Source organism: Microcaecilia unicolor, chromosome 2 (genome assembly GCF_901765095.1).
Source record: "Microcaecilia unicolor chromosome 2, aMicUni1.1, whole genome shotgun sequence".
In the NCBI taxonomy this organism is placed as follows: Eukaryota; Metazoa; Chordata; class Amphibia; order Gymnophiona; family Siphonopidae; genus Microcaecilia; species Microcaecilia unicolor.
Genome location: NC_044032.1, coordinates 197,756,146 through 197,780,727, shown reverse-complemented (window position 1 = coordinate 197,780,727; position 24,582 = coordinate 197,756,146). Strand labels below are relative to the sequence as shown.

The window sequence follows — 24,582 nt, the reverse complement described above, 5'->3', positions numbered from 1 at the left end:
AATTGCCCATATCTTTCTGTCTCTAAGCAAAATATGTGTCTGAAAGATCAACAGCACCTGATTCTGGATATGAACTTTTATTTTCATGGACTTTTGTAAACTGAATGTTTCACATGCGAGTGTATTTCTTGATTTGGTTTTCATGTTGGAAAACAGAGATCAGAGGCAGAATAAGGAGAAATAAAAAGCAAGAGTTAAAGGCTGAGTTATACAAAGGCGCAGCCATCAAACTGTAGGAACGATATACTTGACAGAAGGCTAGATTGCATTTCAGGACCAAATACCTGTAGCTGTTCTGCATTCAGATACAATTTGAAAATTCTTTGCTTAACAATATCAAGTTCTAAGACTTTCTTGTTTAGTAATCCAGTCAAACAGAGTAGCAATAGTGACACCAGAGGGCACCAACGAGTTCCACACAACTCACAAATCAAAACTAAAGAAGTGGAAATAGCCAACCAAAATGTCCAGGATGACCAAGGTTTATTTTCAGAAGAAATAGCTGATAAAATGACCCAGCACGGGCCATGTTTCAACCAATATAGTCTTCTTCAGGGGTGTCTTTCAAATCAGCATGCCTATATGCTGTCTTATGGGATTACCAGAACATCATTCTTAAACTTTTTTTTTTTTTTTTTTGGCAGAATGCATTGACAGTTAATCACCAATGCGTTCACACAGGCTCAGATCTCTTTGATAAAGCCCTAGTGAAACGGGTACCTGTCACATTGAGAATAATAATTTAAAAAAACACTAAAAAAATATCATTGACAAAAATATTTATCATTGTATTTGTAGGAAGGGGTTTTGCCCATGATTTCAACAATTACAAAAGGACAGTTACCCAGCCATTGAATGTTGACTGTGATTGTCACACGTTCCCTTTGTGAAACTGAGGCTTTTTCTCCCGCCTCTTGTCAAATCCAGTTTGAGACAAATGTGGACTAGTATTGTCTGTTTTTCATTATTTGATTTTATTTTTGTTTGAGCCGAAAAATCTAGGCTTAGAGTAAAATATATATCTCTCTATATAAAACGCACCTCCAACGTTCGAATGAAGCCTCTGTTAGCCAAAAGTGAAGGGGGTGAGATCGCATTGTGTCTGCCCCGCCCACGCGTCAAACGTGATGACGTCGAGGGCGGAGCAATGACACTCATCCAATCGCAACGCTCGGCAGCGAAGCGTCAGGGAAGGAGGCGGCGCTCTCAACGTCTAGCCTTCCCTTCGCTGTGTTCCGCCTTCTTCTGACGTCAAGGATGACGTCAAAAGAAGGCGGAACACAGCGAAGGGAAACCTAGACGTCGGGAGCACCGCCTCCTTCCCTGACGCTTTGCTGCCGGAACCACGGAGGTACATTTAAAAACAAGAAAAAAAAATAAAAACCATGTTGGGGGGAGCGAAGAGGGTGGTCACAAAAGAAAAACAATGGGAGCGGGAGGGCAGGGGAGAAATGACACCATGGATGCGAAGGGGGGGGGGGGGGAAGAAGAGGGCGGCCCAGGCTGGGACATGGGAGAGAGAGGAGCATGGATGCAAGAGGGGGTCATGGAAGGGAGACAGGGGACTTGCTGGAAAAGGATGAATGGAGGCGGCAGGGGACAGAGGAGCATGGATGGGCATGGATTGGGAGGGCAGGGCTCAGGGAGAGAGGGCAATTGCTGGAAAGGGATGAATGGAGGGGGCAGGGGACAGAGGAGCATGGATGGGCATGGATTGGGAGGGCAGGACTCAGGGAGAGAGGGAAATTGCTGGATAGGGATGAATAGAGGGGACAGATGGGCATGGATGGATATGGATTGCAGGGCAGGCCTCAGGGAGACAGGGCAATTGCTGGATAGGGAAAAATGGAGGGGCCAGGTGACAGATGAGCATGGATGGGCATGGATTGGAAGGGCAGGACTCAGGGAGACGGGAATTGCTGAATAGGGATGAATGGAGGGGACAGATGGCCATGGATGGATATGGATTGCAGGGCAGGCCTCAGGCAGAGAGGGGAAATGCTGGATAGGGAAAAATGGAGGGGCCAGGTGACAGATGAGCATGGATGGGCATGGATTGGAAGGGCAGGACTCAGGGAGAGGGGAATTGCTGGATAGGGATGAATGGAGGGGCCAGGTGAAAGAGGAGCATGGATTGGAAGGGCAGGACTCAGGGAGAGGGGAATTGCTGGATAGGGATGAATGGAGGGGACAGATGGCCATGGATGGATATGGATTGCAGGACAGGCCTCAGGCAGAGAGGGGAAATGCTGGATAGGGAAAAATGGAGGGGCCAGGTGACAAAGGAGCATGGATTGGAAGGGCAGGACTCATGGAGAGGGGAATTGCTGGATAGGGATGAATGGAAGGGACAGATGGCCATGGATGCATATGGATTGCAGGGCAGGCCTCAGGGAGACAGCGGAATTGCTGGATAGGGATGAATGGAGGGGCCAGGTGACAGATGAGCATGGATGGGCATGGATTGGAAGGGCAGGACTCAGGGAGAGGGGAATTGCTGGATAGGGATGAATGGAGGGCACAGATAGGCATGGATGCATATGGATTGCAGGGCAGGCCTCAGGCAGACAGGGGAATTGTGGATAGGGATGAATGGAGGAGCCAGGTGACAGAGGTGCATGGATTGGAAGGGCAGGACTCAGGGAGAGGGGAATTGCTGGATAGGGATGAATGGAGGGGACAGATGGCCATGGATGGATATGGATTGCAGGCCAGGCCTCAGGCAGAGAGGGGAAATGCTGGATAGGGAAAAATGGAGGGGCCAGGTGACAAAGGAGCATGGATGGGCATGGATTGGAAGGGCAGGACTCAGGGAGAGGGGAATTGCTGGATAGGGATGAATGGAGGGGACAGATGGCCATGGATGCATATCGATTGCAGGGCAGGCCTCAGGGAGACAGCGGAATTGCTGGATAGGGATGAATGGAGGGGCCAGGTGACAGAGGAGCATGGATTGGACTCACACTTTCACTCTGACTCTCAAACACTCACTCTCACATACACTCTCCCAAACACACACACTCCGAGGAAAACCTTGCTAGCGCCCGTTTCATTTGTGTCAGAAACGGGCCTTTTTTACTAGTGGTAACATATTTTATATAGGATGTTCCAAAAAAGCTATTGAAGTGAATACTGCAGGGCATCTTGTTTATAAAGTGGAAAGATATGAGAAAGCAACCCCAGTTCTATTGAAACCGCACTGGCTTCCAATTGAACTTAGATTATTATTCAAATTGTGCACTTTTACATTTCAAGTTTTCAGTGAATAAACCCTCTCATTATAAACCCTCTCATTATCTGTTTCCTCTTTTCTCCTTTCCGGTTGGAAACAAGAATCTGCATCAACATAATTATCTAGTTCTTCAGTTTCCACCACTTTTACAGGTTACATTGAAAGACATCTTTAACATTGTTGTATCAAGTAGCTTTGGTATTGAATTCCTTTCCATCAGAATTGAGTTCAGAAATTGAGTTTAAGGAGTAAATTAAAACTTTTTTTTCTAAAATATGTTGATAAATATCTAGTGGAAATATCTTGTATTAAAAAAACATTTTGATCCAGTTGTTTTTGGGGAACAGCAGTATTTAAGATTTTAGATTGCATTGTATTGTTCCTGTACCTCTCTAGTGATACACTCCTTTGTCTTTGCTCCAGGTGGATTGGATGAGACTCTACATACCATTATCACTTGTGCTTGTGAACAAAATATCCCATTTGTCTTTGCTCTCAATCGCAAAGCTCTAGGGCGCTGCTTGAATAAAGCAGTGCCTGTCAGTGTGGTGGGAATTTTCAGCTATGATGGTGCCCAGGTGAGCTGAGCAGGGTTGTTACTTTATCATTTCTTTTGATTGTTTTTATAGACACACTTGCAGGGTAACATTCTTTAGTCTATTTCCTTTTTTGTTAAATTGAGAATCTCATTTTTCCTGTGCAAGAAACTTTTATTCATGTTGCCTTTTTGCAGTCAGGCTTCATAACACGATTTTAAGTTTAATTTAAGTTAGTATTATCAAGGAGTATGGGAATAATAGTGACTAATAAGAAATAAAGTAGACGGTTTACAGCATTCAAACTAATTGGTATGAAAAGAGCAGAAATCTAGGAGAACTTTAAAGTTTAAGATTGGTAACACCATGTACCTAGTTCCTCTGCTGCAGCTTCTCAAAATCATGAAAGGCCGTTCAATAGGTAATTCTGAAAAAGAGTAGACTAGTGCTACCTTAGCTGTCACACCTCAGGTGATTAAAAAAATGTTGGCAATACCAAAGGAAATAAAAAGAAGCGCACAGTGTTACATGGCTTGACATTGTTACAGCAAATTGAAGTGTTCAGTATGCTATTTATTTATTTATTTATTTGGATTTTTGCTCACACCTTTTTCAGTAGTAGCTCAAGGTGAGTTACATTCAGGTACACTGGATATTTCTCTGTCCCAGGAGGGCTCACAATCTAAGTTTGTACCTGAGGCAATGGAGGGTTAAGTGACTTGGCCAAGATCACAAGGAGCAGCAGCGGGATTTGAACCCGGCCACCTGTGGATTGCAAGACCGGTGCTCTAACCACTAGGCTATAGAAAGAAAACTAGAGAGCTTCTAGAAAAGTTTATAGTGGGAAGCTACTTTGTGCTTTCTCATATGCTTACATCATTCAAGAAAGAAAATAAATAGTATAGTATATTAGCTAAGTTGCAAAGACACTAAAAATCCAGTGGCCAGTTACATGGCCACTAGACTGAAGAATTAGATAAATACCAAATTTGGAGAAATTTCTGCTGTTCTTATAGTAAGGAAATCCTATGCCTTAAACTTGAGGGAATATAATAAATGTAGTCTGTCTCCAGGAAGGTATTTTCCCGTTTACTTATCTTTTTTTCTAATGCCATTTGCCAGTCTCGCATTAGTTTTAGTATCTGATCTGGTAAAATTTCTAATGTTACTCCCGCACATACACAGCTGGTCTGAGTATGTGCGGGAGTTGCTGTGCAGCTGCGCTCTTTGAGCCTCCTTCAGGTGTGTTTTTTTTTTTTGTGTGTGTGCAAGCTACTACATGGACTGCTTTCCTTCCTGTTCTTGCTATTTTTCTTTTTTAAACTTTATTTTTATGTAATTTTTCTGGAGTTATAAAATAGCATAACACAACTTAATGTACTTCAACAAGGCTATAACAATAGTACAACAGTACTACTCGACTGCTTTTGCTATTTTTCAACAATAATTTCTGAGATCTTTCTCTTCTGAGTTGCTTCTGTCCTTCAAAAAAACAACAACATTATATATATATATATATATATATATATATAACTCCCCCCCCCCCCCCCCCAGCAAGATTTTATTTATTCTTGATAGGGAGCTATTCTAAATAACAGATTCCTCCCCATTCTCCCCCACCATCAAGCAGATTCAAACATACATCCTTCCTGCTGGCATAAGTGTGGGCGCCTAGAATTTGAATTGCCCCTTCTGAATCTATAAGAAAAGAAAGTGTAGTGAATCAGTCCTTTCATGTGCTGATGCACTTTCCCAAGTGTGCTATTAGCAGTGTCTCTCTCTCATATATATCCAGCCACACGTCATCCTTAGTAACTGAGGCACAGTGCACTTGGCCTTACTGTTTATTGCTGCATCTATAATTTCATACAATGCAGGAACTTATAGCAGGCCTCACAGTTCCTACATTGCTGACAACTGAGCCACTTGTGAATTATTATTTTGGCTGCTGCCACACACTGGGCAGAAGATTTCAGCTGCTTGGCGTTTGAGACAGATCCCATCAGAAGCGAGACCCATTTTCTTAGCTGTAGATGGATGTATAAACATGCGCATGAGGCATTTATAATGGAGCTCCTGTCATTCTATATTATGCACCAAACGCGGACCGTCCTTCAGGCTATTAAGGCAAACCTCCAGTGTATAAGGCCTGAAGTCCTGAGTCCAGTGGTCCTCTATTCTCTGAAGTGGAGACATGGTTAAAGATTTCTGAATCCCAGCATAGTATTGACCAACAAGGCCGACTGTGGCCATTTTTCGTCAAGCTGAGATTCTGAAAAATCCGCAGGATGAGAGTGCAAGAGCATTTGAAATATAACATTGCGTCTGGTGATATGGGACTGTAATAAATAGGTTTCATAAGACATCTATGGTTCTTCACCCTCGAGCGTCTTGTATTTAAAGCCAGACTTGGGAAGGCCTGCTGCTGAAAGTGCATATCAGTCATTCTAGGAGGAAAATCCAGATTACCTACTAAGGGTAAGTATTTAGGTATATTAGAAAGCAATCCATACTTCTTTCTCCGAACCGTTCATGCCCATTTCATGGGCTGAAGAAAATGTTTAAGATGGGGAGGAAAAGCGCCATATTGAGCATGAATCAAATAGGATAAATTTAGGTCTCTACCCATACAGCTTTCGAACTGATAATCACAAAACTCCGAGGATTCAGAATTCTAATCTCTCACAAAGTCGATGACAAGCTGCATTGTAGGCGCGCAGGTCAGGGAGCCCCAAACTTCCATCGGTGCAGAAGAGTTGTAAATGTCTGAGGGCGAGGTGAGGTTTTTTTGTACCCCAAACAAACTTTCTGGTCACATGATTATACTTTACCAATTCAGTGTGTGTTAAGACAATTGGTAGACGTTGCAACAGGTATTTATTTAGATAACAACAGCATCTCTAATAGTGCAATTCAACCCCATAACAATAGTGGGAGGGGGTCCCCATCGAGCACCAAGATATTCGGTATCATGAAAAAGGAGAGAAACATTCGTGGTATAAAGGTGAGATGAATAAGGCTTAAGTATTCTAGTTGGTTCTCAGCCCAGCAAAGGGGAAAAGTTCCCCTCCACCATTTCTATAGGCCTTCTGTCAATCATAATGTCTCAGATTTGTCTGCATTTATCTACAAGCCAGAATCCTGTCCATGTTCTAACAGCACATCTATCTAGGGAGGGAGACTTCGGGAGATGTGTAGGCCATAAGGAGGTCATCAGCAAAAAGAGCCAATTTAAACAACTCCTTACCAAAAGGTATGTCCCTAATGGTCTTGCCCCCAATTAATTTTAAAGCCAATATGACACTTCTGCCTGTGGCCTGCATACATCTGTATTCATCAGAAACCAGCTTTTCTACAAAGGAAAATTTCTGCTGAACATACCATGATGACTTCATCCAAGGACATATTATTTGTTGCAAACTAGCCCAGTTATCGCCTCGGAAGAATGGAGGAGAGCAACACAGATAGCTCCAGGAGTATGAGATATGACAGGGAGGTTTGCATGCCATTGATAAGTTTCTTTGCTAAAACAAAGGCCTGTCTTCATGACCATGAAGCTGGCCGGGCATTATTACACCATCTGTGATTGGTCCACAGGTATCATCTGACCCTTGGATGCCAAAAGTTAGAAGGAGGAAGACCAGAAGACTTGCAGGAGGATAGAAGGCTCTCTGAGACATCAAGAGTCTGATTTCTTAAACACCAGTGACCTTGTAAGAACCTCACAAGGTTAGCTCAGCTACAATATACGGCCTTACCTAAAGACTGTGCCACCTGTATCCAGAATACAGACCTTGGACTTTATTCCTAGACTGGGAGACTCGCTGAGGCTTCAGCTTGAGTCTCAGAGGAGGAAACTGCTTCTTTACCATTGGAAGTCTGCCACAGACTGCAGGGTGAGATAACAGGATTTGCTACCTATTAGTTAGGGGATAACTATTTCTTCGCTTTTGGCTGAGACAGATGGGTTTTATGTCATGACGTATGGTCTGTGAGTTTAGCTGCTAACTGTGTATTTTGCATAAGATGTGTGGTGGAAGTTCTCATAATAATCATTAGGATATCAGTATTGTGATTGGTTGTGTAATCACTCATTTAGTTAGTCCATTAGGATAATCATATATCATTATCAATATTTTGGTGATGATCTATTTTTATAGCAAGTTATCTTGTATTTTGCTTTGCATTTTGCTTCAGAACTATTTATATATGTATTTCTTTACCTAATAAATAATATATATTCCATCTGTGGCATTGTTCCTTTTTCCAGCACAGCTAGTTAGCCATAGGGCCAAAGAGGTACGCTTCCCCTAGACACAAGTCCAGAATAATTGCTATTTAGTAGTGTTCTGTCAGCTAAGTACCTCAGGATATATATATTAGGAGTTGCCCTCCTGAATATACCTTACAAGTCTGAGGGCAGAGTTGGGGAAGAGCCGGGAGTTAGAGTACCGACGGTGTTCAGTGCCAGTGTCTGAATAGCTAAGCAACCAGATACGACCGCACAAAAAGCTGTTCTAACTTTCGTCACTTACAGTGGGGGAAATAAGTATTTGATCCCTTGCTGATTTTGTAAGTTTGCCCACTGACAAAGACATGAGCAGCCCATAATTGAAGGGTAGGTTATTGGTAACAGTGAGAGATAGCACATCACAAATTAAATCCGGAAAATCACATTGTGGAAAGTATATGAATTTATTTGCATTCTGCAGAGGGAAATAAGTATTTGATCCCCCACCAACCAGTAAGAGATCTGGCCCCTACAGACCAGGTAGATGCTCCAAATCAACTCGTTACCTGCATGACAGACAGCTGTCGGCAATGGTCACCTGTATGAAAGACACCTGTCCACAGACTCAGTGAATCAGTCAGACTCTAACCTCTACAAAATGGCCAAGAGCAAGGAGCTGTCTAAGGATGTCAGGGACAAGATCATACACCTGCACAAGGCTGGAATGGGCTACAAAACCATCAGTAAGACGCTGGGCGAGAAGGAGACAACTGTTGGTGCCATAGTAAGAAAATGGAAGAAGTACAAAATGACTGTCAATCGACAAAGATCTGGGGCTCCACGCAAAATCTCACCTCGTGGGGTATCCTTGATCATGAGGAAGGTTAGAAATCAGCCTACAACTACAAGGGGGGAACTTGTCAATGATCTCAAGGCAGCTGGGACCACTGTCACCACGAAAACCATTGGTAACACATTACGACATAACGGATTGCAATCCTGCAGTGCCCGCAAGGTCCCCCTGCTCCGGAAGGCACATGTGACGGCCCGTCTGAAGTTTGCCAGTGAACACCTGGATGATGCCGAGAGTGATTGGGAGAAGGTGCTGTGGTCAGATGAGACAAAAATTGAGCTCTTTGGCATGAACTCAACTCGCCGTGTTTGGAGGAAGAGAAATGCTGCCTATGACCCAAAGAACACCGTCCCCACTGTCAAGCATGGAGGTGGAAATGTTATGTTTTGGGGGTGTTTCTCTGCTAAGGGCACAGGACTACTTCACCGCATCAATGGGAGAATGGATGGGGCCATGTACCGTACAATTCTGAGTGACAACCTCCTTCCCTCCGCCAGGGCCTTAAAAATGGGTCGTGGCTGGGTCTTCCAGCACGACAATGACCCAAAACATACAGCCAAGGCAACAAAGGAGTGGCTCAGGAAGAAGCACATTAGGGTCATGGAGTGGCCTAGCCAGTCACCAGACCTTAATCCCATTGAAAACTTATGGAGGGAGCTGAAGCTGCGAGTTGCCAAGCGACAGCCCAGAACTCTTAATGATTTAGAGATGATCTGCAAAGAGGAGTGGACCAAAATTCCTCCTGACATGTGTGCAAACCTCATCATCAACTACAGAAGACGTCTGACCGCTGTGCTTGCCAACAAGGGTTTTGCCACCAAGTATTAGGTCTTGTTTGCCAGAGGGATCAAATACTTATTTCCCTCTGCAGAATGCAAATAAATTCATATACTTTCCACAATGTGATTTTCCGGATTTAATTTGTGATGTGCTATCTCTCACTGTTACCAATAACCTACCCTTCAATTATGGGCTGCTCATGTCTTTGTCAGTGGGCAAACTTACAAAATCAGCAAGGGATCAAATACTTATTTCCCCCACTGTACCTATGCAGGTTCTGATACTGAATATCAGCCGGCATCCATGTAACTTCAGATAGCGGCCTGACTATTCCTCTGCTGTCCCGTCCACCCTACCACATCCAACAAGAGCATACTCCCTCACCACAAGAGCTTGTCCCCACAAGCTTTGCCTCATTCCTAAAGACCTCCCTCCTGCAGGCCTTCTTTAAGAGTCCCATATGGTCTAGTGCTGGAAGAGTAAGAGCAATCCCCACTTGCTCCTGTTCATGGCAGCTCTGGGTTCAAATAATGACTGCCACAACTTCTAGCAGCAGTCTTGCATAGCGGGGCAATGCTCATGTTGCGGGGGGATCATGGCTTGATGGATCAGCCAGGAAAGAAGATGAGAATCGGAAGAGTGGAGGACCTGACAGACTCCCTTTATGTGGATCCCAGCTGATATACAACTGCCTTGAATATCCAGGTCTAATTTAGCTGAAGTCTGTCAGTGCTTAAAAAAAAAAAACACAAAACTGCTGGCCAGTAGTGGCTGAATATTGACCAGAGTATACATAAAAATCATGAGGTCATGGCTTGTGTTAAAAAAAAAAACAAAAAAAAACCCTTTGTTGAAACAGACAAATACAAATCAAATGTCCCTTCAGGAGATTGATGCAACAAACTGCAGAGTATGTATCTGAATGTGAAATAAAGTTTATAAAGTAATTATTCTTTTGAACAGTCCAATAGTCATAGATCCAAAACTGCTACTTCCAGGTAAGCTTGGCCACATGTTCTCCCCCCCTCCCCCCCGTGGCTAAATGTTGGTACTTGTGAATTATTGGAGCAGAGGCCAATAGGACGCCAATCATCATAGAGATAGTTTGGACAAATTAGATCTCTGTATTGGAATGTTGTGTTTTGGCCCCACAAATTACCCATATTTTGAAGAAGCATTGGCATATTTTGGGCCTCTTACTAAACCACACTAGCGATTCTCGGCATGGCAAATGTGCTGCAGCCCATTCATTTTGAGTGGGCTGCATTGCATTCACTGCACGGGAATTGCTAGCAGTTTTTTTTCCCCCCATCTGGACCTTGTGTATCTCTTACCAGGGGGAGCAATATTTTTTCTGATGGTCCATCTTACACTTTTTTATGTACTAGGGCATTATTCATTCACATTCTTCAGTTTCTTGCTCTTTTCCCATGTTTGTGGTGTAATCTTGAAATTGTTGGGAGTCGAACTTTTCACCATTCGCAGCTAGATACCTCTATAGTTCTTTTAAAATAATCTTTGGCCTCTTGGTGTTCTTCCTCGGCAGTTTCCTTAGTCAGGCCATACCTCCAAAGCCAGTAACCATAGATTGGAGCAGTGTCTTCTTTGTCTCAGAATGCTTTCATTTTTAGTGACGGACCTAACAGTGCCCTAAGGAGGTTTTCAGGAAACTTGAAATTTTGTTATAGCCTTCCCCAACATGTCTCTTTGAATAACTTTATCCCAGTTTTTGGGTCTCCATATTAGAAATGTTTAGACCTTTCCTTCAAATCCACTCATACAATAAGAACAGCTGAATGAGTCAAGATTATTTGAATCAGCTCAACTATTGTGAATGGAAACAGGTGGGTTCTATTTAATGGTGATGTTAAGGCAATTTTTGAAAATTAAGCTGATTTGAATTTTAAGGGGGTGTGAAGGCTCGGGCAGTTAAGGCTTTCTGCTTTTATTTTTGAGTATTTCTATAATTTATTTATTTAAAAACTTATATACCACCTATAACTAGGTGATTTCCATAAAAACATTCATAATCAACTACAATGCCAAAGACATTAATCAGCATAACACAGCATACTCGTATATAATTACCAAAATGCAGAAACAGTTTTGTGTTCAAAGTTTTTTGAACTGCTTAAGGTCAGAGCATCAACAAAGCTGGCCAGATAATTCATTCCACGAGGAAATTCCAGCTGACACAAAAGCTAAAGCTCTTGTATCAGCATAGTGCAATTGCATTACTGCATCAACAGAAATACGCAGAGTAGATTCCGATCTTAACATACGTCTGGGATGGTACACCTGTAGTGTAGAATGAGGAGACTTTACAAGGTACTATAAATAATGGGCAGAATGTTTGCTTTGTCTACACTTCTAATCTGGGTATTCACAAGTGGGCTTTGATTATTGTGTTGGGATCACTGGTCACAATCATATGAACTCTAAATTGTGGGGAAATTACAGACTCTGCTCAGTCTTTGCCATTGTTTCCCTAGTTTATTTTATTTATATTGTCAGACAAATACCCGCATTAAAATTGAATTGTGATAACTGTTTCTCGCTAGTACATTGTTTTCATACTATAATTGTTGGGATTTGCTTATTTTTGTTTGTGATTTTGTGGCATTTTTTTAGGATTATTTTCACAAGATGGTTGAACTTACAATGAAAGGTAGGCAGGCCTACAAGGACATGATCACAGCTTTAGAGAACGAGCAGGCTGAAGATGAAAACAAAAAGGACTTATTGAATAATCTTGAAGGAAGCCAAAACATTTCAGAAAGTAATCAGACAGCACTAGAAGATGAGCCAAATTATAGTAAGTAATAAACCAATCTTTTCCTTTGTATTTTTTAAATTTTCCCTGCAGCACACCGAACAGTTAGCTTTCTAGTACCTTGAATTTACAGCGGTGAGGTATGTTTACTTAATTTTGCTTGATATACCACATTTGCATACAGCTGTTGAGGCTATGCAGCAATTTCAGAGGCAACCCATATTTTAATTGGAGGACACCAGACAGTTGGTCTGCAAAAAAGCTCAAGAAACTTGTGGCAAGCATAGTAAGCTGAACACTACTCAGAATTCCCTTTTAGCCTCGAATTTAAAGAACGATTTGTCTGAAAGTTGAATACTGCTCTGGCCATATGTTGTAGAACAAGTGTCTGCCTTCCAAGGATAAACAGAATGACGAACCACATATATGGGTGGTGGTCAGTACCAATGTGGAGCATCTGCCATAGAGTACTGCCTCATATGACCCACTCTTTCTACTGTTGTCCATGGTAGCATTAGAATGTGTTCCCTCATTTGGTAAATGAGATCACAGAGCAGCGCTGTTACTAAAACCAGGATTGAAACTTCTGCAGTAGTATTCCTTAGACACTATCTCCTGAATCTAGAATAAAAACCAAAGCACAGAGAAAAGGCATTCAACAGAGTTGAATTGGAAAATCTGTTTAGTGTTTCACTGGTTTGGCCTAGGAACTGCGTTTATTAAATAAAGGGTAAAGGTCATAGATTTGATTTACTGCTTTCCTGTGCTACAACCAAAGTGGTTTACAGTATGTGCAGATACTTTCACTGTTCCTAGTGGGCTCACAATCAGTTTTATACTTGGGGTAATGGAGGGTTAAGTAACTTAGGGTCACAAGGAGCTGCAGTGAGAATCAAACCCACTTCCCCAGATTCTCAGTCCATTGCTACTATTACACTTTTTTTTTAACTCTCTCATGTCCAGAAAACAAGACAACACTATACTATCCTTGCCTATGTAACCTGGGCTGCATCACAAGACAAGAGTGCCCATTATCCCCCACCCCCCTACTATTTAATCTGGCTCTAGAGCCCCCTATTAGTAGCCAGCTGCAACATGGAAGCTATTGTTGGTATTCAGTCTAATAGTTACAGTATATTTGTAGTGTTAAAAGCATCAAGAGAAGCAGGTGTTTTCATGATTTTTATTAAGTATGTAAGTACATATGCATCGCCCCCTAAGAGCTGACTAAAGGTATATCAAGTCCAGTATTCCGTTTCTAACAGTGGCCATCCAGGTCACAAGTATCTAACAGTTCTCCGAGGACAAGCAGGCTGCTTGTTCTCACGACTGGGGTGACGTCCGCGGCAGCCCCCACCAACCGGAAAGAAGCTTCGCGGGACGGTCGGCACGCAGGGCACGCCCACCGCGCATGCGCGGCCGTCTTCCCGCCCGTGCGCGACCGCTCCCGCCAGTTCCTTTTTTTCCGCGACTGGAGAGAGTTGTGCTTCTGCCACTCTCTCTGTTTCAGCCGCCGGATTTTTCGACCGCGTTTACGCGGATCGTCGCTTCGCTTCGGATTACCGTTCGGTTTTCCTTTTTTCTTGTTTGTTAAAAAAAAAAAAAAGAAAATCTCTGCGCGTGTGGAGCACGCGCTCCCCTTTTCCCTCGCTTCCAGCGGGGACGCCACATTGCGGCCTAGTGGTCGCTCGGTCGTTTATCTTTTCGTGGTGTGATTTTAGCCACCATTGACGACTTTGACTTCGCCGACGCGATTTTTCCGTCGATGTCCTCGAAGGTCCCGAGTGGATTTAAAAAGTGTGGTCGCTGCGGCCGGCCGATCTCGCAGACCGACACCCACGCTTGGTGCCTCCAGTGCCTCGGGCCGGAGCACAATCTCAAGTCGTGTGCTCTGTGTCTCGGTCTCCGGAAACGGACTCAGGTTGCGAGGCAAGTTCTGCGGGACCGTCTTTTTGGAACTTGCGCCGGCCCCTCGACGTCGACCTCGACGGCATCGGTATCGAAGGCCGGTTCTTCGGTACCGGTATCGATGCCCGAGACATCGGCACCGATGGCAGCGACCCCAGGAGAACAGGTCCCGTTGGCCCGCCGGTCCGCCGGTGAGAGTGGGGTTGAGAGGCCGCGTGGGCAGTCGGCCCCGGTCACTCCCTCAGCTCGTGAGCCACGGGACCGACCCCTGTCTGACCCGGTGCCTCGAGACCGAGGGGGATCGACCTCCTCCTCCTCCATGCCCTCCGGCGCCGGTGACGTGCATCGAAAAAAGGATAAGAAGCGTCGTCACCGGACGCCCTCGGTGCATCCCGAAGAGGAGTCGACGCGGAAGCGTCATCGTCGAGAGGAGAGGTCTCCGTCGGTTGTGGAGGTACCGACGCGTCGGGGTTCCGGCACCTCGGTGCCGTCTCCTGGCTCCCAGCAGCTTCCGGCACCGACATCCTTACCGGCCCCACCGCCTTTCCCGGCAGCGGGCCTGGACGAGTGCCTCAGAGCCATCCTTCCGGGGATCCTGGAAGGGCTGATGCGCCAGGCTGTGCCGGCGCCGGGGGTGCTTGCGCCCTCGGCGCCGATGACTGTGGCGCCGGCGAGCTCTAGCCCGGCGCCGGGGCTGTCGACACCGCCGCCGCTTGCGGTGCCGGTCTCGACTGCCACGCAGGTGGAGTCCCCGTCGACGTCGATGGAGGGAGCTCCGTCCCCGCCGGCGCGGGAGTCCACCGCTCGACGACACCGAGACCTCGGTGCCTCGACGTCGAGCCGGGCCCGGTACAGGACTCAGCTACATGAGCTAATGTCCGATACCGAGGATGAGGACTCGTGGGGGGAAGAGGAGGACCCTAGATATTTCTCCTCAGAGGAGTCTACGGGCCTTCCCTCGGACCCCACGCCTTCACCGGAGAGGAAGCTCTCACCTCCTGAGAGTCTCTCCTTTGCCTCCTTTGTGCGGGATATGTCTATCAGCATTCCCTTCCCCGTGGTCTCTGTGGAAGAGCCGAGGGCCGAGATGCTCGAGGTCCTCGACTATCCATCACCACCTAGAGAGTCCTCCACGGTGCCGCTGCACAATGTCCTGAAGGAGACGCTGCTCCGGAACTGGGTGCGACCATTAACTAACCCCACCATTCCCAAGAAAGCAGAGTCCCAGTACAGGATCCACTCTGACCCAGAGCTCATGCGGCCCCAATTGCCCCATGACTCAGCGGTCGTGGATTCTGCTCTCAAGAGGGCATGGAGTTCGAGGGATACCGCCTCGGCGCCCCCGGGGCGGGAGTCTCGCACTCTGGACTCGTTTGGGAGGAAGGCCTACCAATCCTCCATGCTCGTGACCCGCATCCAGTCATACCTGCTCTATATGAGCATTCACATGCGGACCTATGTGCAACAACTGGCGGACCTGGTCGAGAAGCTCCCGCCGGAGCAGTCCAGGCCTTATCAGGAGGTGGTCAGGCAGCTGAAGGCGTGCAGAAAGTTCCTGTCCAGGGGTAGTTTTGACACCTGTGACGTGGCATCTCGTGCTGCGGCCCAAGGTATAGTGATGCGCAGGCTCTCATGGCTGCGTGCCTCTGACCTGGACAACCGCACCCAGCAGAGACTGGCTGACGTCCCTTGCCGGGGGGATAACATTTTTGGTGAGAAGGTCGAGCAGATGGTGGACCAACTGCATCAGCGGGAAACCGCTCTCGACAAGCTCTCCCACCGGGCGCCTTCAGCATCCACCTCAGCAGGTGGACGTTTTTCCCGGGCCCGGCAGGCTGCACCCTATTCTTTTGCAAAGCGTAGGTACAACCAGCCGGCCCGAAGGCCTCGTCAGGCACAGGGACAGCCCCAGCGCGATCGTTCCCGTCAACAGCGTGCGCCTAAGCAGCCCCCTGCGCCTCCACAGCAAAAGCCAGGGACGGGCTTTTGACTGGATCCACGGGAACATAGCCGCCCTCAAAGTGTCCGTACCGGACGATCTGCCGGTCGGGGGGAGGTTAAAATTTTTTCACCAAAGGTGGCCTCTCATAACCTCCGACCAGTGGGTTCTCCAAATAGTGCGGTGCGGATACGCCCTGAATTTGGCCTCCCTGCCTCCAAATTGTCCTCCGGGAGCTCAATCCTTCAGCCCCATCACAAGCAGGTACTTGCAGAGGAACTCTCCGCCCTTCTCAGCGCCAATGCGGTCGAGCCCGTACCACCCGGGCAGGAAGGGCAGGGATTCTATTCCAGGTACTTCCTTGTGGAAAAGAAAACAGGGGGGATGCGTCCCATCCTAGACCTGAGAGGCCTGAACAAATTCCTGGTCAAAGAAAAGTTCAGGATGCTTTCCTTGGGCACCCTTCTGCCAATGATTCAGAAAAACGATTGGCTATGTTCCCTGGATTTAAAGGATGCATATACTCACATCCCGATACTGCCAGCTCACAGACAGTATCTCAGATTCCGCCTGGGCGCACGGCACTTTCAGTATTGTGTGCTGCCCTTTGGGCTCGCCTCCGCCCCACGAGTGTTTACGAAGTGCCTCGTGGTGGTGGCGGCGTACCTACGCAGGCTGGGAGTGCACGTGTTCCCATATCTCGACGATTGGCTGGTCAAGAACACCTCGGAGGCAGGAGCCCTCCGGTCCATGCAGTGCACTATTCAACTTCTGGAGCTGCTGGGGTTTGTGATAAATTACCCAAAGTCCCATCTCCAGCCATCCCAGTCTCTGGAATTCATAGGAGCGCTGCTGAATACCCAGACGGCTCAGGCCTACCTTCCCGAAGCGCGGGCCACCAATCTCCTGGCCCTGGCTTCGCAGACCAGAGCGTCTCAGCAGGTCACAGCTCGGCAGATGTTGAGACTTCTGGGTCATATGGCCTCCACAGTTCATGTGACTCCCATGGCTCGTCTTCACATGAGATCTGCTCAATGGACCCTAGCTTCCCAGTGGTTCCAAGCCACCGAGAATCTAGAAGATGTCATCCGCCTCTCCACCAGTTGCCGCACTTCACTGCTCTGGTGGACCATCCGGACCAATTTGACCCTGGGACGTCCATTCCAAATTCCGCAGCCTTCGAAAGTGCTGACGACGGATGCATCTCGCCTGGGGTGGGGAGCTCACGTCGATGGGCTTCACACCCAGGGTCTGTGGTCCCTCCAGGAAAAGGATCTACAGATCAACCTCCTGGAGCTCCGAGCGATCTGGAACGCACTGAAGGCTTTCAGAGATCGGCTGTCCTACCAAATTATCCAAATTCGGACAGACAATCAGGTTGCAATGTATTACGTCAACAAGCAGGGGGGCACCGGATCTCGCCCCCTGTGTCAGGAAGCCGTCGGGATGTGGCGTTGGGCGTGCCGGTTCGGCATGCTCCTCCAAGCCACATACCTGGCAGGCGTAAACAACAGTCTGGCCGACAGATTGAGCAGAGTCATGCAACCGCACGAGTGGTCGCTCCATTCCAGAGTGGTACGCAAGATCTTCCGAGAGTGGGGCACCCCCTCGGTGGATCTTTTCGCCTCTCAGACCAACCACAAGCTGCCTCTGTTCTGTTCCAGACTTCAGACACACGGCAGGCTAGCGTCAGATGCCTTTCTCCTTCATTGGGGGACCGGCCTCATGTATGCTTATCCTCCCATACCTTTGGTGGGGAAGACCTTACTGAAGCTCAAGCAAGACCGCGGCACCATGATTCTGATAGCGCCCTTTTGGCCCCGTCAGATCTGGTTCCCTCTTCTTCTGGAGTTGTCCTCAGAAGAACCGTGGAGATTGGAGTGTTTTCCGACTCTCATTTCGCAGAACGACGGAGCGTTGCTGCACCCCAACCTTCAATCCCTGGCTCTCACGGCCTGGATGTTGAGGGCGTAGACTTCGCTGCGTTGGGTCTGTCTGAGGGTGTCTCCCGGGTCTTGCTTGCCTCTAGGAAGGATTCCACTAAAAAGAGTTACTTTTTCAAGTGGAGGAGGTTTGTCGTTTGGTGTGAGAGCAAGGCCCTAGAACCTCGCTCTTGCCCTGCACAGAACCTGCTTGAATACCTTCTGCACTTATCAGAGTCTGGCCTCAAGACCAACTCAGTAAGGAATCACCTTAGTGCGATTAGTGCTTACCATTATCGTGTGGAAGGTAAAGCCATCTCTGGAGAGCCTTTAGTCGTTCGATTCATGAGAGGCTTGCTTTTGTCAAAGCCCCCTATCAAGCCTCCTACTGTGTCATGGGATCTCAACGTCGTCCTCACCCAGCTGATGAAACCTCCTTTTGAGCCACTGAATACCTGCCATCTGAAGTACTTGACCTGGAAGGTCATTTTCTTGGTGGCAGTTACTTCAGCTCGTAGGGTCAGTGAGCTTCAAGCCCTAGTAGCTCATGCTCCATATACCAAATTTCATCACAACAGAGTAGTGCTCCGCACCCACCCAAAGTTCCTGCCGAAGGTGGTGTCGGAGTTCCATCTTAACCAGTCAATTGTCTTGCCAACATTCTTCCCCAGGCCGCATACCCGCCCTGCTGAACGTCAGTTGCACACATTGGACTGCAAGAGAGCATTGGCCTTCTATCTGGAGCGGACACAGCCCAACAGACAGTCCGCCCAATTGTTTATTTCTTTCGACCCTAACAGGCTAGGGGTCGCTGTCGGGAAACGCACCATCTCCAACTGGCTAGCAGATTGCATTTCCTTCACTTACGCCCAGGCTGGGCTGACTCTTGAGGGTCATGTCACGGCTCATAGTGTCAGAGCCATGGCAGCGTCGGTGGCCCACTTGAAGTCAGCCACTATTGAAGAGATCTGCAAGGCTGCGACGTGGTCATCTGTCCACACATTCACATCTCATTACTGCCTCCAGCAGGATACCCGACGCGACAGTCGATTCGGGCAGTCGGTGCTGCAGAATCTGTTTGGGGTGTAAATCCAACTCCACCCTCCAGGACCCGAATTTATTCTGGTCAGGCTGCACTCTCAGTTAGTTGTTCTTCGTAGGTCAATTTCTGTTATGCCCTCGCCGTTGCGAGGTTCAATTGACCTGGGTTCTTGTTTTGAGTGAGCCTGAGAGCTAGGGATACCCCAGTCGTGAGAACAAGCAGCCTGCTTGTCCTCGGAGAAAGGGTATGATACATACCTGTAGCAGTTGTTCTCCGAGGACAGCAGGCTGATTGTTCTCACCTACCCTCCCTCCTCCCCTTTGGAGTTGTGTGTTTCATCTTTTTGCTAGTCATTCAACTGGCGGGAGCGGTCGCGCACGGGCGGGAAGACGGCCGCGCATGCGCGGTGGGCGTGCCCTGCGTGCCGACCGTCCCGCGAAGCTTCTTTCCGGTTGGTGGGGGCTGCCGCGGACGTCACCCCAGTCGTGAGAACAATCAGCCTGCTGTCCTCGGAGAACAACTGCTACAGGTATGTATCATACCCTATACCAAAAGAATAAAACAGATTGTAGGCTGCTTTTCCCAGAAATAAGCAGTAGAGTTTCCCAAATCCACACTAAAATGGTGTATGGACTTTTTTTTTTTTTTTTAAAGAAACTTATCCAAACTTTTTTTTTTTTTACACCTTGCTATGCTAACCACTTTCTAGCAATGAGTTCCAGAGCTTAATTACTTGTTGAGTGAAAACAAAAATTCATATCCCTGGGAAACTTCACTATTTCCCCTTCTTCATTGAGAATATTGATCATTTAACCCTACTCAGTTTTCTTTCTTTTAACCAGTTCTTAATCTACAATAGGACAGTGCCTTCTATCCCATGATTTTTACATTTCTTCAGAAGTTTGATGTCTCTTCTCCAACTCCTAAGGGAGTTTGGGGTTTCCTGAAATATTCTACTTTAATTTTTAAGAAATCTATACTGTCCTCTTGGATAGTAGTGGAGGCTCCCATTCTACAACAATGACATTCCCAAATGATCATATTGATAGTGGAACGATTTGATGTGAAAGATCCGACTACAACTAAGGGAATCCTTTTGAAATACTATGACACCAGCAGTTTGCTTGCAGTAAAATCCTGAATTACCAATAGATTAATCATTATTCTAAAATTCTTCATAGATGGAAGCCAGTGGAGACTTATTTAACGGATGAATGTGTTTGAATTTCCAAGATGGTTGTGGTATTATGGGGTGTGGTAACGTGAATAAGGGCGGGCCAAGTGCCCAGGTGAGACAGAGCCACACAGCAGTTGCAGGTAAAGGAAAAGAGCATTTATTAAAGCTGTTAGATCAGGGGTCCTGTTCCATTCACAGGTAGGAGGAAAAAGGCAACATAAAACTAGTCTGTAAATGTAACAATGTGGCCTGCTCCTACAGGACTAGGGTTACCATATTTGGTCCCCCCCCCCCCCCAAAAAGAGGACACATGCCCCGTCCACCACCACACCCCTCCTGCTTTCACACCCCCCATCACACCCCCCTAAGGGTGTCCTCCCCTCCCCTCACTCTACTGCTCTGGTGTTTTAGTGACCTCTTCGGGGCAGGAAAGAGCCCCCTCTTTCCTGCCCGGAGCGCTGCCCTGCATCCTGTTCCCCTTGCAATGCTGAGTGCTGATGGTTCAGGCGCCGATTCAAAATGGCCGCCGATAGGTAAACTGGCCTCGTGAGACTTAAACTCTCGGCGGCCATTTTGAATCGGCGCCAGAACCGTCAGTACTCAGCATTGCAAGGGGAACAGGATGCAGGGCAGCGCTCCGGGCAGGAAAGAGAGGGCTCTTTTCTGCCCCGAAGAGGTCACTAGACCACCAGGGCAGTAGAGTAAGTAAGGGGAGGCTAGGATAGGACACCATTAGGCCCGCCCGCCAGCCTGCCGTTTGTCCCGAAATCAGGACAAGCGGGCAGGCTGGCAAAACCCGCCGAGTTGCCCAGCCATGTCCTCAAAAAGAGGACATGACTGGGTAAAACCGGACATATGGTAACCCTATACAGGACCACTATGTATCTTATTGCCTTTCAGTACAGCAGCACACTTCACTTATCCCTGTCCTGGTTCCTCAAAGATACCAGGGAAGTCTCTAGCAATTACCCAGGTCAAAGCATAATATCTGCAAGGTTCCAAGTGAAGCTTGGCCTACTTGATTGTAGCAGTTGCAGTTCACATGCAAGTGGTGGCGGCGCATGCTGTGGGGGATCACTGCTACCCTCTGAGCCTCCTTAAACCTAGCAATGGCTTCATCTTAGATAATTCCTGGACCATGCCCTCCTGGCTCCACACCACCTATGTCACTTCCCACTTGGGCAGGACTATGGGTTTTAAGGTGGCTCTGACATTGAGGGAGTGCTATTAAGGGAGAGGGGCCGCATCCTATAGACTCCCTCACATGGGTAATTCTCCTTATGTGTGTTGATATTTGTAATTCAATACAAAAACAGAAGAAACAAGTCTTCACAAAAAATATGCTACAAAACAGCGAAGATGACTAAAAAATAAAAAAAGGACGACGCTTCATATAAAAGTCCAGTTAAAAATACAATTTTAATGGTCGATGAGTAAGATAAAAAATACAGTTTGGATGGTTGATGAGCAAGACTCGACACAGCTGTGTTTCGGCCTACAGGGCCTGCATCAGGAGTCTTTCACCATCAGATATGTCAAATCTTGTGTTCGTCTTACAATTGTGGATCTTGTAATGGAGCTGTAGCGTCTCTTGAATCAGACTCAAATAATGCTCTTGGAGATTATCTAATCACCCCCCCCCCCCCCCCCCCCCCCCACACACACACCTTGTAATACAGAGGGGGGAGTAGCATTTCCTCCTCCTTCCAGCTCTGCCTCCAAAATGGTGGCACCCTGCCCAGTGCATCCCATTGCAAGATATGGGGGGTTCTGGGGATGCTAGACTTTGGGGGGTGAGGGTAGGGTTCTCTCTTACATGGTAGGGAAGTCTTACCCAGTGCATCCCAGAGCGCCGCCATTCTGGAGGTGGCGCTGGAAGGAGGAGTGAGTGCTTCTCCATTCTCCGTTATTACAGGGTACAGGGAGGGAGTTGGGGAGTGCTAGACCACCAGGGCGGGTGGGAGTAGAGTTGCCCCCTGGGCCACCAGGGAGTTTATTTGGTGTCGGGGGCGGGCTGCAGTCCACTGGACATCCACACACCCCCACCCCCACCCCCCCGTGTCTGGGGGATAAGGGGGAGCCACTTAACTACCAGGTAAACTTGTTAGGGGACTTGGAGGTCCACCGGATCTCCAGCCCCTTGCATGGGGGGGTGGGGGAGACCTCCTATTTTTATAGGTCCAGACTTTTTTTATTTTTTTTGACAGCCTGGACCTGTCAACCAGTTTCCCCCTATGATCAAAACTTATTTTGCATAAATTTTCATGCTGTTAGTTTTGATCATGAGGGCTTTAATCCCCCATGCTGTTCCAGTGCTAGCTTTCTAACGCTGTTCAGAATAGCATGGGGGGTTTGATCATTGGGGTCTAAGTGGATTACTAAAGAAATTCAGATATGCAAATGCACCATTGAAAGATATAACACTGAATTTTAATAAGTTTTGCTTACTATTATCTGCTTTTATTTTAGTTAAAATCTGGAAGAGAATGCTTAATGAAGAGTACGAACCATATTCTTTGACCTCTGAAGAAAATGCAACTACTGACACACTAAACTTAAAGTCGCGAGGAGATCTTTAAAGAAATCATTGGACATTGTTTTCTCTGTTCAGTCATATATTACTTGTGTCAAAATGTACATTTGTAACATAAAAAGATAATTATTATTGCGCACCATATATATCTATTCAAGTGCAACTAATTCTCTCCACCTCTCTAATAAATATGCTTATTTTTACTATGTTTGAATACAAATGATTTTCTAGATTTGTATTTGTGTATTTTCATTTTTTTTAGTACCTGAAGGAAAGGTGTAAATTAACTTGAAAAAAAATAGAATTAAGTCTTAGATGGGTCACTTTCCACAAAAAGTCATTTATAAAAACTTTGCTCAGCTTAGTGGTGAAATGTTGAGCCTACCTGAAAGCCTTTTCTCACCTGTGATTAGAGTATCTATGGTTGCTGATTTATCAATTGATAAATCTCTATAGCTTCCTTCTCCTATGTAAAATGGGTGTTATCAGTTTTAACAAATGTCAACTCAAAAATTTGAGTAGTTAACTTAAAGGGACCAGAATTGTTGCTCTGACTGCTCCCCTCCCAATCCTTCTAGTGCATTTGAGTCAAACCTTACAGCGACTGTCATCATTACAGTCTCTCCGCCACTGCTCTTGCCATTCCTCAAGGCTGTTGCAGGTCATGAGAACAGTACTGGAGTATAGAAACCATAGGAGTTCAGATTGAGTGTGAACCCTGAGGTTTAACACTATCAGCTGTAGCAGTTCCGATTCAGAACAGCAGGAGCAGCTGATGCAATGAAGCATAGAAGTGACAATGACTGCTGTGTTAGGGCAGAGGCTTGATAGCACTGTGTTGGGAGAGGCTGGGGAAACTTAAGCATCCTGTACTAAGTTTAAAATAATTTTTTTGACTGGGAAGATGGTATCCACATCCATCATTCTCCGTTTTAGAAAAGAGCTGCCACAATTTTGGCTTAGACAGGCAGAGTGGAGGAAGGGAAGAAAGCAGACTGCTGATGAATGGGGCACTATTTAACATTTCAGGGAGGAGGAAGGTAAAAGGCTGAGCTTCTTGGTGAATCTTTTTTTTTTTTTAATGGGAGGGAGGAAACTAGTGGGGCTGACGGAAGGGGCTTTTCTTAAAAACTTAACAGGATTGATTTTGTCAGATGAATTTGTCTGCTATTGCTGTGCCTAAATTTGGCTAGCCATGTAGCATGGCTACCTCTGAGATTCAGTACTAGTCACCTGCCTTTCTGCCCCTAAATTCTAGCCTCAGGTCCTCCCAGATTTTGTCAGGATAAGTTTGGCCATCTAGTGACCCTTACTTTGCTTTAATTAGCCAACTGGATTTCTTTCAATATTGACTTCTAAACCTATCCCTTCCCTTCCCACACGCCCCCAAGCAAAAATATCAGAGATGGAAGTTTTGAAACAGAGGAGGGACTTCCATTCTATTGAGTTGGAAGTGGGGGAAAATGGGGAAGGGGATCATCACTATCTGAAGAAATTGCAGTGGCTTGGTAAATACCTTCCTTGGTATCCTCTGCTATTACCTCAAAATCTTTATGGATCTTTTTCTCTCACATGATCCCTTCCTGAGTTGTTTCACCCCTCCTTGCACCACCACTGACCCTTTCTGAGCCCTCTCCTTCATATCCATACCCCCCC

At 46.6% G+C, this 24,582-nt stretch overlaps 1 protein-coding gene across 3 annotated transcripts in view; it reads left to right on the top strand.

Moving 5' to 3' along the window:
• The window catches only part of SECISBP2 (SECIS binding protein 2), a 130,306-nt gene extending 107,176 nt beyond the window's left edge, over positions 1-23,130 (top strand). For all 3 annotated transcript variants that reach the window (XM_030193616.1, XM_030193613.1, XM_030193614.1), the window contains exons 12-14: positions 3,656-3,810; positions 12,264-12,447; positions 22,863-23,130. In XM_030193616.1, the coding sequence (XP_030049476.1) occupies positions 3,656-3,810; positions 12,264-12,447; positions 22,863-22,972 (449 nt within the window). In that variant the 3' untranslated portion in view covers positions 22,973-23,130. The remainder of the gene's footprint in view (positions 1-3,655; positions 3,811-12,263; positions 12,448-22,862) is intronic.
• The last annotated feature ends 1,452 nt before the right edge of the window (positions 23,131-24,582 follow it).